Below are 12,553 nucleotides of genomic sequence, written 5' to 3'. Positions count from 1 at the left end.
CTTACAAAAACAACAAAAATATTTCATGATATATTTAGGAGAGATGAAAACAAACCTACAATTAAATTTTTATTAACAGCAAGTTACTCATGAGCACCAATGTCATAAATCACAATGAAATCAGATGTCAGCTGTAGTCATGACTCTTTTTACATATCTGTGATGTCAAAAACTGTTCTTTCAAATTCTAAACCTATAAATAGTGCTGGCTTGTCCTGATATTAACTGTGGTATTAAAGATGCAACGAAAAACAATTCCATATCATTTTATTCATTATTACCACTTTTGCCTGTTGTGTATTTAGTGCAAAATTAGTCGCGCACAGCAAATGAAGGATTCATCTTTTATTAACAACAGAGCAACAGAACTGATTGTTGCGTTGGCTATGTTTATTATTGAACCTGGCGCCCCCTGTTGGCAGCTCTCTTAATCACAGGCCTCAGCTGAAGGAAAGTCTATAATGAAAACTGCTGCGCAATGGAAACGATGTTGGGATGAAGAGAGAAAAATTTGATTCCACAACTCAATCAGAGCATAATTAGAAATAGTTTTTATTACACAGCTCGGTCTCCAGCTTTTTACAAATGCATATATCAAAAAAACAACAACAACAACAACAATCACAGGAGTTAATCAGGACATTATGAGTGCAGTAGAGACATCCAGCAGTTAGAAGTCCTGCTGGTAGTGGACGCCGGCTAAAATGACTAAATGTCTCATCTTCATATTAAAATGGTCCGAGAGAGTCCAGGGACAGATTCAGCTTCTGACCGTTTTGACACAAAAGGTACAAAATGTACTTTTAACAGCTTGAACTACGAGCCTTTTGTTTGCTTGAGTATCAGGGTAAAAGCAGTGCCTTGTTTAAGTACGAGCAGAGAATCTGTTCCCTCATCGGATGACATAAACCAACATCCCCCTTTAACCAGCTGCACATCATAAATCAATCAATTTGACAATACGTGCTGATAAAATATTGTACAAACAACTAACAACGTTACGGGAAGCGGATGGGCAGATCAACTGGCTCGTTGTTCGTTGCTCCTAAATGAGTTTACAGTCACAGCCACAGTTTACTGGTGGCTCTAGCACAATTTGTCCCTGAAACGTTTCAAACCTTTTGACGGCAATAATCCGAGAGGAAAGCTCTAAAAGCAAAATGGAATTAAAATCATGAGGTTGCACAATTTCAGTGTCTCTCAAAATTCATTTTAAATAGATGTAGCTGAAAGATGTTTAATGCATCCTTTGAGATTTAAGGGACTTCTAAATAGTATTCCATAATATAAATTCAACCCAATTCAACCGTACTTTATTAATCCCAAAGAATACTTGCATCACCTTCATATGATCGCCCGCTGTCTGGCCTAAGAGTCGATTCAGGGAAATCTAGATAAACAACCATCAACACCCCTCTGTCTGTTTGCTCCATTTTGGTCAAACGTTGCATTAGAAGAAGTTTCGGTCCTGCAGGCAAAGAGAGTTTCTCCAGAACAGGAGCATCAGTAATTGCGCCACCAGTGATTTAATGCAAACATTTTTTCTTCAGGTGTGATTTATTTCCCCACTTAGACTCAAAGTAAAGGCAGAATCTTTTCTAAGGTTGTCATTTTTAAGACTACGCTACTCCATGCGCACCAGAAGCACAGACAAATGCAGACCGCACACTGTAAAGACAAACAAAAAAAGAATACCCACAATAAAAATGTCTGCTTGTTGTATTGATATCAATGTATTAGTGTGCTTTTCCTGTTTCTGTGCAGGACAACGGATCAGAATAAATCACTAGAAGAAACTGAGGAGCAGGATGATGCAGTTTTGTATTGTATTTTTGTGGCGATATCTCAGATTAATGACGTCATATCTACAGCATTAACATAACAGCTCTGTTGTATTTACAGCCTTTAACTAGACCCTTGTGACTGCCTGTGTTCCAGCGTTTCCTCACCGCTGTCACAGACGTCTGGATTCTTTACTGGATTCAAGTTAAACTTGGCGCATCATGTTTAAACTACAGCTCTAGTCTTTAGTGTTGTACACTGACAGTACGGCTGGTTAGTCTATAGCTGGACAACACTAAAGATTTATTTAAAGGAACCAAGCTAATCAGTTAATTAATGCCCTAATTTAAAAATGCCCCAGTTTGCTAGTAAACCAGGTATTTGTATCCCGTTGGAAAATCCAGCCACCAGGTTTGATTTCAGTCACTATACGTTTGTTTTACTGAACACGTCTAACCAGCCTTCTGAGTTAGTGACCTGTTTGAGGCCGAGTTCTCGCGGCAGCTTCACTGGGCCTGTGCGGCTTGGTTCTTCATCTCCTGCCACTGCTTCTCCCGCAGGTTGAGCTCCACATCAGAGAAGGCTGCCGGGCCCCAGTTGGTGATGTTCTGTGGCCCCTTGGAGCCTGTGGACGACAACAAAAACATCATTCTTCATCCAAAGTTCCTGCAGGTTTCACCAGCTCGAAATGAACACTTTTCCAGATGATTATGAATTAAATTTAAGACAACAGAAACATACAGCAGAAAACCGCGGTGCTATTTGTAAGATTAGCTACAGACACCTTGCAACCTGCTGAAGGGCAAAAAACTGCTGGCGAACAACGGCTACCATTGGTTTTAGCTGTTGAAGTGTCAACACAGCACGCTAAATATTAAATGTATGTGTGATATATAAAAGCAAAAGGGACTCAGTGTTTTGCTACTAATCATCAAAACTATGATAGCTAGATAATAAGGTTCAAGGTCATCACATTTCACAGGTCAGTGGAAGGTTTTAATTTAAAATAAAAGAGAGGGAGAAAGAAGTTATGCTAGCTTGACTTTCACAAACTTAACATATAGATGTGCTGCAGGACTCAGTGTTTTGGTTCAGTTAAAAAAAAAATTAAAGCGACCCACATTCCAACTCTGACAGATCATCAGTACAGCAGGTGTTTAAATGAGCTAATCAACCACCGCTGTGCTCAGACGGTCACTTATTAATAATCATAAAGTAAACATCAGGCCTGAAAACGTAAAACTGACAGACTGAATGTTCTGGGAAATGTTTGTGTGTTTTTTCCCCGTTGAATCCTGATACATTCGTGGCGCTGTTAGTCGGCTGCTATGGCAACGGGTTTGGGTGTAGCATAGTCGGCACAGAGAGCGAGACAAGCGAAGCAAACAAGTGGTTTTTGAAATGTTCGCCTTGTGTCGTTTCTTTTCCCGCTTCTGCGTCTGCCACAGAATCACTTTTTGATATGAGCCATTAGGGCAGATGCCCAGGGCTGCAATAAAAGGTGCAGCAGATAAAAAAGAAAACTTGTTATCCAGCTCCACTCTAGACAAGTTTTCTGTTGCTTTTATGCACATGGTGGTACTGTGGAGTTGGTGCCCTGATGAATGCAAACAGTGACCATGACTCCCCTAAATATAACTTAGTGTAACAATGTCACTGAATTAGCAAATAGTTTACATCTGTGGGCACTTTAGTCTTTGTAGAAGTCCCATTAAATCCCAATAAAAGATTGCGCTAGGACTTTTATGCAAGTATGAATCCTTCTGCAATAGACAGTGATGTATAGTGTCAACATCTCACAAACATCTAAAAACTCAGGTTTGGGGTCCTAATCATGGAACTGCAACCTTAAAATACCTGCAGCCTCTATTCCTCTAAAACCAGATTCAGACTCTAATTCCAGGAGGACAGAGAGGGGAAGCAGAGAGCGTCACCTGGTTGGATGAGGCGCAGCATCCCTTCATGCTGAGCCACTTTGTGCTTCCATGACTTGGTGTTGTTAGTTGCATCTTCCAGCTTTTTCATCACCGTCTGATTCACACACAAAGAGTTACTTTAGAAACCTTGTTAAACACATACACACAACAGTTATTTTTAGCAGCAGTGAGAAATGGCTCGACATTTTTCATTTAATAAGTTTGACAGGCGGAGTGTGAATTTGGAAGAGTTCATTCCCGCTGTTTTAAACTGAGTTCTTGTGAGACAAAAAAAAAAACAAAAAAACCCAGAGAATATTTCCATCAGGTTTGAGATTACTGGACATGAGACACAACAGAAAAGGATGAAATCTAAAGCTGGTGTGATTTAGAAACACAATTAGGTTGAGAGGACCCAAAATGAGACAAGGAGGGAAAAGTTGAACTGAAGAATTTGTCATATTTAACACAAGTCATGCTAAAACGTTAAGGCCCTGATTATTTCTGGGTCACATGACATTTGCAGCTGACCTGGTATTGCTCCAGCGCTCCTTGCCTCTCTTGCTCCAGCTCTTCCAGTTGTTTCATGGCGGCCTGCAGGGCGCTCTCCTTGGCCAGCCGCTCCTTCTCCAGCTCCTGTTTCTCCGCCTCGGTCTCAGAGATGGCCCGCTGCTGACGCAGGTGGATCTGCTCCAGCTCGGATCTCTTCTCAGCCTCCTCTTCAAGCAACCTGCTCCACACACAGACGAGCAACACAATCAGTGGAGCTTACTGATAAGGGCGAAATGGGCAACCGCCCCCCCCCCCCCACCGGTCCTCAGTTTTCTTCTCTGGTCGCTTTGCTAAATGATAAAGATGCACATTTTAACCAATCACACTCTGATACTGGTGAAGGTGAAGCAGGAAGTCTCTGTCCTGTTTCCTGTTTCCTGTTGGATGACCGAGCCGGTCCATTTGAAGGCAAAAAAATACCTTGTTACTAGATATAGTTTTCAGATTTGGACTTGAGTGTTTCAGGTATCTTATTACTTATTTAACCAATTTCATGTGAAAATATTAGCATTTGGATATTGTTTTATATATCTTGGTACAATATAAATATAAACCAGAGATTAGAATCAAACTGTCGGTAAGTTAAAGTAATCTTTTTACTAAACACATGTGTTCTTACTTACATTTTTCATGACTACTTCTTATTTCTGCTAGAGTAATAATATTCTTTAGTGGCTTGGGGAAACTTTTAGGTTGCTCCAGCCACCTCTGACCACAAGAGGTCACCCTTTGCAGACGTTTTATTTATTTTTCCTCCCTTAATGTCCTGCTCTTCAGATTCTCCCAGGCCTTCGGGTGTTTGGGGGGATTTTAGTGTTCTAGACTATTTTGACATTATCACAGTCAGAGTGACAATGTCAGTCTAAAACTGAACATCTGCACACTTTTAAAGTGGTGAAAATCATTCTGAGTGGAAACGCCGGATCTGCACATGAAAACGGCTCTGAATAACCAAACTACAGACACAAAAAGACGAAACTAAATTTGTGAGATTGTGACATTATGAAAATAGTTTGGATGAATGTTTTCCTCTGTTTTGTTCTTACATAAAGGTTCTGTCATGTTTACATCAGGGTATGGATGGAAAGCCCATATTTGACCTGAAATGGGTCATTTACAACCCAGAGAACAAGGAAGATCTTGATTATTAATTTGTTAAAGAATAGATTCAGTTAGATTAATTTTAGAAGGATTGTCAGGGATGCAAATAATTGTGCCACCAGTGAGTTTATTAAAAACAAACGTCTTTCCCAGGACTGCCAGGAAATGTGGTCATGTGTGCAGGAAGTGTTTTTGAGTAGCATTCTGACAGTATGCAGGAAAGATGACGAAAGTGAAAAATCACTCCACTAGTGTAGATTTGTGTATGGAACGAGTCTGTGGAGTAGAAAACGTTTCAGTCTGAGATATCAGTGGCAGCCTGACGTTGGATATCATTGTGCATCAGCAGGTGGCAGTGTGGTGCCTTAACCGTCTGTGGCCTAATCATCAGCCTTCACAGAAGTAGTTTTAAATTAGTAATCTGGAAATTCTTAAATCGTCTTTATTTTATTTTTTCAGTATTATTTGTATAGATGTTAGAATCTTAATCCACCCTCCTTACCAGTTGGTGGCAGCAATGCACCGTTAAGTTGTTTGCCACTAAATACCACAAGAAGAAGAAGAACAAAGTTCTTAAGTTACTTCCAGCAGGAAGTGACTTGTATTGAGTTTGTACATTATCGTCACAGAAAGGAAGCACAGACAAAAAAATAACTAATTTTGACTCTGAAGAGAGTCTGCCCCATCACTGCCAACTTCACATTTCGTCTGCAATCATTAATATTACCAACGATTCTAAGTAAATAAACTTTAACTCAGCTTAACCATCACTCAATAAGTAACAACATTTCCCTGTAGCTGCAAACAAAAACTCAACCCCACCAATAAACTGCCTGCTCTTGTTCTGTTGACCCGACCTTAGGTTCTGTTCAGATGAAGCTCAGGCTGGTAGAGCTGACTGCATCAATGAAGGAAAAATCTATTTAGCAGCAAGTTAAGGACAGATTGTTGTCTCTCAGACACTGAGTTAATTTAAGAACAGAGTGAAGCGCTCAGCCGACGGGACAGTGGAAAGCTGATGTCAGCAGAGAGGAAGGAAGGACAAGAGAGGAAACGCAGCGGCTCTGTGGCAAAAACGAATAAATGACCCTGTGAGACTCCCGTGAAAAAAAGAGAAGCAATCTGAACTCTGAAGGCCTTTTGTGAGTTAGACATTAATAACTTCCTTGTAATATTAATATCTTGTCCCAACTTTACGGTGGAAAAGGAAAGAAGCCCTTTATTCTTCCGGTGAGGATATTTCCTCTCTATGGCGTAATCTCTGCCCTCCACCTTCGGACTGACCGTCCCTGCAGCTTACGAACGGTTTCCTCATCCTGCCTGGCCCGCCTCTCCTCCTCCAAAGCCTCCTCCAGCTTATGGTACATGTCCTCCAGCTCCTGGACCCTCTGCAGGTACTGCTCCAGCTCAGTGGACTTCTGAGCCACCTGCTCCTCCATCTGCTGCCGTACCTGGTAGACGAGAAATGAAACCCCGTTTCTATTAGCAACGGAGGATGGATGGAGGATGGATTTTGTGACAATTTGACATCTTTTTTAAGAAGATTCTAGGAGTCATTTATACCTGCTGAACGTCATGCTCTCTCTCGCTCTCTGGCAGCATGAATGAACCGCAGACATGTCTTACACTTTCCTTTTATGAGGTTTATATCGCTGTGCATCCACTAGATACAGTTTAAATCACTTCAGCAGCTGGATTTCCACTAACCATACAATTGTGCAATTTGACAGTTTGAAAATAAATTTGCTTAATGAAAACACGACAATTTAGAAGATAACTCAAAAATGTTTTGATGCCAGGATGAGGTGGCTTTATTGGCCATATTGAAATTGGTTTATTTCGCAAAACTGCAATGGGAATATTGTTTTGGCGTCACACGAGTCACATGATCGACAGCTAGACGTTGCCACTGGAAACCATGTAGAAGAAACCGACAGGAAGTAGTTGGAGAATGTTTTTTTTAATGATTTATCGCGCGAACAAACTTATTCATGTGTGATTTTAATTGCGCTTCTTATTTAATTGAAACACTGCCATTGAGAAATTGCGCTTTTTCAATATTAGTGGAATACTGACAAGGTTTTGCGCATATTTGTAACAGGGTCACAGCTAGCGATGCTGGAAATAGAAACTTCACCACCACAGAACGTCGTTAAAACCCGGTACAGCTTTAGTATCTGCCCTTACCGATCAGAAAAAGATTGGATTCTTGAGTTTCCAACCAGCCGCCCTCACATCAGGACCATCAAACCTTGAACATCTCTTGATTCAGGTCAATCTAGTAATATAGATCCACCAATAAGCTGGGCAATCAATAAATCAGCCCCAGTTTCCTTAATTCTGGTTGTCACGGCTTCTACGGTCCAAAACCAAAATTATTCCAAGTAAACGTCTGTGGGTGACAACAAGTGGGTTGTTCCTTGAACGCACTTCTGACTTTATTGTTTGACAAATATATGATGTCTATTTCCAGCAAAACTATAGACAAAATAATAACTAAATAATTCTTACCACTTAGACGTAAAGTTAACTTAATCTGATCGTACAAGTTCAAAAAGTGGTACAAAAAAAATAAATGTATATATTTTTAAAAACCTCCCATCATCACACCATCCATTTGACAAACAAAAATCAATGGGAGGGTCAAAGTGACCAAAGTAATCAAAACAATCCCAAATACAAACGTTAATGCAAAATTTTGGTTCCAAACCAACTTAAATATATTCTACCTGAATGAAAAAAACTCAAAAAATTGACAGAACTTATGATTTATAAAACTTCATCGATCATCAGTCAGACAGATTTCGGCTGCCTGCAGAAATGTCTGGAAATTAACCATTGCTATACTTAGTGACTTTTCAGACAAAAAAATAATAAAAAAATCAGTCAAAATTGGAACTGGCTTTTTTTGATCGGACAGAAAACTACAATCGGTGAATCCCTAACGAGTATGAAAAAGGTTATAAAGGGCATGAATGTTGCACTGAACTTAATATTTGTTTTAAATGTACTTGCTGAAACAAAGTCTGGGGGATTTCTGGTTGAAACAGAAATAAAATTAAAAGTAAATAAGTCAATAAGACAGCGGAGGCGGCTGTCTGAGCAGAAATACGCAGATAAACATCTTTATAGAAAGTCCGTCACACAGCCACAAAGGGCGCTCAGCAGTTCATGTTATTTTCAGAGGAAGTCATGAACTAGATGAAACATCTTCTGGTCGCTACAATTACCAAATGTGTATTTCAGTAACAAGAGCATGGCTTCATTTAACAGAGAAACAAAGTTAAGCCAGATATATTAGAAATTGTACTTCAGGTCTTTATTGGGGTAGATTTTTTTTTATTTTGAGCATTGAGGTTTCTTTCAATCGTTTGTTGTTGTTTTTTTTAACCTGGCATACCAAGACGCATGCAAATACAGAGCAGCTCATTTATACCTGCTGAACGTCATGCTCTCTCTCGCTCTCTGGCAGCATGAATGAACCGCAGACATGTCTTACACTTTCCTTTATAATCTTTTATAATCTTTTATAAACCTCATAAAAGGTTTATAAACCTTTTATAAACCTTTTTATAAACCTTTCCATACACCTCTGGTGGAATAATTTCCTGAATCGCGTACCATTTTTTCTCTCTCAAGCTCCGTCCTGTAGCGGTCCTGAAGTTCGGTGTGAGTCAAAAGGCGTTTTTTCTCTTCCTCCGCTGCGTTTGCTGCTGCCTCCTCCAGAGCCTGACCAGACATAAAAAACAGAAAACAAACATCAAAAAGGAGACAAGAACTATAACGAGCAAAGTGAAAATGGCTGTTTGGACAGATGTCAATAAGGTCTGGTAAGATCCTAGACATTTAAAGCTTAATGTTAGATGGTAACGTTTGAGTGTAGATGTTTGTGATAACACACGAGCTGTAATTAGGGGCAGTATTGTGTATTTTCCAGCCACATAGTTTCATTTTGTAGCACAATCAAGTAACAATGTTACCTTCAGTTGTTATAAAAACGCTCTATCAAATATGCCTTAAAAGAAGTTTGACTTCGTAATTTAACGCCTTGAAATTGGGCCTCTGTCTCTTTAAGAAGCGCCTGCTCTTCCTGACACTCCACCTTCAGGAAGTCATCACAACATGCTTCCTGTTAGCTTACTTCCTTTGGGTTTCTTTTAGCATTACACTTTTTCCTATGCCATCTTCCAGAAAAGTCAGATTCATGTTGTGTGGGACAAACATCTGTTGCATCAACTGATCTCCAACCTCATGTCGGGTCTCTTGGCTGCTTCTCTGATTAATCATTTCCTTGCACTGCCTGTTAGTTTAAATGGATGAACGTGATTTAGTGGGTTTGAATGTGTGCCATGCCATTTTCATTCAGCATTTTCTGCAAATTGTCATAAAAGTGGGGTCACTCTGAGAAGTATTGATCACAGATTCTAATCACAGACTACAGTAAGATATACTGTAACACGTTTTACCCTAGATTTGTTGGCTCCTCCACCGCAATTTGAATATTTATCTGAAAGAGTTTAAATGTCAAGAGCTTTTATATGACAAACAGCTGTAAAATCAGATCTGAGAATAAAATTATGCAACTTGTTAAGATATAACATCAACCAGGGGTGAACTTCGCGTTACCTTTCTACAACAGCACAGAGACGGAGAGTCTACAGCATGTGTGTGTGTGTGTGTGTGCGTTTGTTTCTAATACCTTGTGGGGACCATTTTCCTGACATATACAACGTTGTGGGGACACACTGCTCCTTGTGGGGACCGAAGCCTGGTCCCCACAAGTGGAATCGCTGTTTTTGGGTCAGGGGTCAGATTTAGGACAAAGGTATGAATTGAGTTATGGTTAGGGTTAGGTATGTAATGGTTAGGGTTAGGTATGTAATGGTTAGGGTTAGGGTAAGGGTAAGGTTTAGTCAATGGAAAGGGACAATGGAAAGTCCCCGCAAAGATAGCTGCGCAAACATGTGTGTGTGTGGGGTGTGGGCGTGTGTGTGTATGTTTGTATCTGTCTGTGTGTTCCTTGTGCATTCATGCTGCTAACTATGTGAGATGGAGTTCTGCACCTCGACGCCAGACTGTTGTGCATTCTCATGCTGCTGTCCGACACAAAGCCTGGCCTGTCCTCTAGTGTCTGTAGCATCACAGACAGAGTTACTTCACTCTGCCTGTGCAACCGGCTGTTTGTCACCATGGTGCTGCCTCCCGCATCATGACATGTAATTCAGCTCACAAGCTAACAGATATCTGCTAAAGTTCCTCTGAGGTACATTAGAGGTGATTTTCATGTCTTAATTAATAAAACATTTTTTTTTAGAATTGTCAGCCTGATAAAATAATATGACTTCTAATCAGTCTGTTGCGATTGTGATGATGGTAGTGAAGCTTCATTTGCGTCACTGAGGTCTGGATGTAGAGCTCTGTTCCTGTGCTGCTTTCGTTCTTCGTGTGTTTTGATGGTTTTGGTGATGGCACTCAACAAAATGTGATGTTAAGTTACTGATTTTCTCAATTGTTGACTGTATGGCGTGTTATGACTTTGTATTTTTATGATGTAAGCCACGTTGATCTTCCTTGTTGCTGAAATGCGCAATACAAATAATTTTCGTTTCCAATACCGCCGCTCCATCAGATTAAGGTTTGAACTTTAGGTCCACTGATTCTTCTCTTTTCAAGCCGTCCTGTTGTCGCTGGTCTTCACTGTCCTGATTAAATCTAGTTTGGCTGATGCTTCAGAAGTCACACAGCTGGTTTCACATGTGAGTGGAGGACACTGTGGCAATGGCTGCAAGGTGCACAACTTGTGTAGCCGCAAAACAAACCCAAATCAACACCCCCCATCACCAATCCTTGACAAGTGCTGTAAAGTATTTGTGCTTAAATATTTTTAGTTTTCACCTAACATGCTGTAGTGTTGTATAGATACAGTAAATCATCTCTCTACTGTATTCAATTAAAAATACCTTATTTATTCCAAAGAAAAATTAAATGTGGGAACTTATATCATCGAAGTGTCTTCAAAAGGTTGTTGTGGATGATGATGCGTTGGGCAGGAAGCACCTAGAAAACGTTTTCCACTGTTTTTCACTCCTTTGAAGAGTGCCAACTCTTGGACATTTTCCACTGTGGATAATTTGCATCATTTTTGTAAAGTAAGCTTAATACAGTTTAGAAATGGTTCCATAATTCTTCCCAGATCAATGGACAGCAAAGATTTGCTTCTCTTAGGTGATTTCTAATGTACACCTGTTTGCTTCAGACCATCAAGATGCCATGACTTCTTTCATTGAAGTCACATTTGCTGGTGTTCATTTGATCAAGTATATTTTATTAGCAACATCTGGCTGCTACTTTCCAGAAAAAGCGTACCAGGATTGTCCCAATAAAGCATTTCCAGATTTGTTTTTGTTAAATAAACCTTTAGAAAGCAGATCTAAAATAGTTATAGAATCTGGTCAAACTTGAGATACTTTCACATTATGTTTTTATCAAACTGAATGAAGGCGTATTTTATTTTTTACCAATGTTGTCTGTTTTGAATTGCTTCGCCAATTCAGTTTTGCTCCTTTAACTTCATCTTCTGTTGTCCTTTGTGATACATTTTTAATTAGACTGGTTCTGAAGCCATAATTCTACTCAGAGGAAAATGTGGCAGTGGTTATCTGAAAGTCAAACACGAATGAATAAACTGTGATGTAGAGTTTTAAAGGCATCAACAGACAAAAAGTTCAATTTTTTAACTCTGTAAATCTTTGCGTCATCCGAAACTTAAAGGTGCAGCAGAGAACATTTCAGAGAAAGGTGCTGTTAGCTACTGTGATGTGGACGCTGGGTGGTGTGTCTTTGATTTTCAAAGTTTGCTAGCCAGCAGTATTTACTGAACCAGTGGCTCGAAAAATTACCATCAATAAAACCTAATCCCATCGAATTTGTCTGCCATTTTGAGGCGTCTTCAAACTCACTGCAACACAGACTGTTACAGGAGATCCTTCCTGCCCGACGCCACCGGCATCGCCACCTGCAAGGACTCTCTGAAGAATCTTGGATCATTAAAGTGTTTAGTGTGGGGTGTTGTATATTATTATTCAGACTTAAATGCCCTGAAATGTAGATGAAATGTTTCCCCTCCCCCCCTCCTCCCACATTGGTTCTTGTTATGGCAGCCATGTTGGATTTTGAGCTCGGGGGGAGGGGTAGGTGATGTG

At 40.0% G+C, this 12,553-nt stretch overlaps 1 protein-coding gene across 1 annotated transcript in view; it reads right to left on the bottom strand.

The window, feature by feature from the left end:
• Positions 1-332: 332 nt before the first annotated feature.
• The window catches only part of swap70b (switching B cell complex subunit SWAP70b), a 34,973-nt gene continuing 22,752 nt past the window's right edge, over positions 333-12,553 (bottom strand). The window contains exons 8-12 of the mRNA XM_032590164.1: positions 8,973-9,080; positions 6,636-6,802; positions 4,230-4,428; positions 3,717-3,813; positions 333-2,407 (exon numbers count right to left, since the gene is read on the bottom strand). Of these exons, the coding sequence (XP_032446055.1) occupies positions 2,289-2,407; positions 3,717-3,813; positions 4,230-4,428; positions 6,636-6,802; positions 8,973-9,080 (690 nt within the window). The 3' untranslated portion in view covers positions 333-2,288. The remainder of the gene's footprint in view (positions 2,408-3,716; positions 3,814-4,229; positions 4,429-6,635; positions 6,803-8,972; positions 9,081-12,553) is intronic.

This window comes from Xiphophorus hellerii, chromosome 2 (assembly GCF_003331165.1).
Source record: "Xiphophorus hellerii strain 12219 chromosome 2, Xiphophorus_hellerii-4.1, whole genome shotgun sequence".
NCBI classification, from domain to species: Eukaryota; Metazoa; Chordata; class Actinopteri; order Cyprinodontiformes; family Poeciliidae; genus Xiphophorus; species Xiphophorus hellerii.
This window is presented reverse-complemented; position numbering and strand designations above follow the sequence as displayed.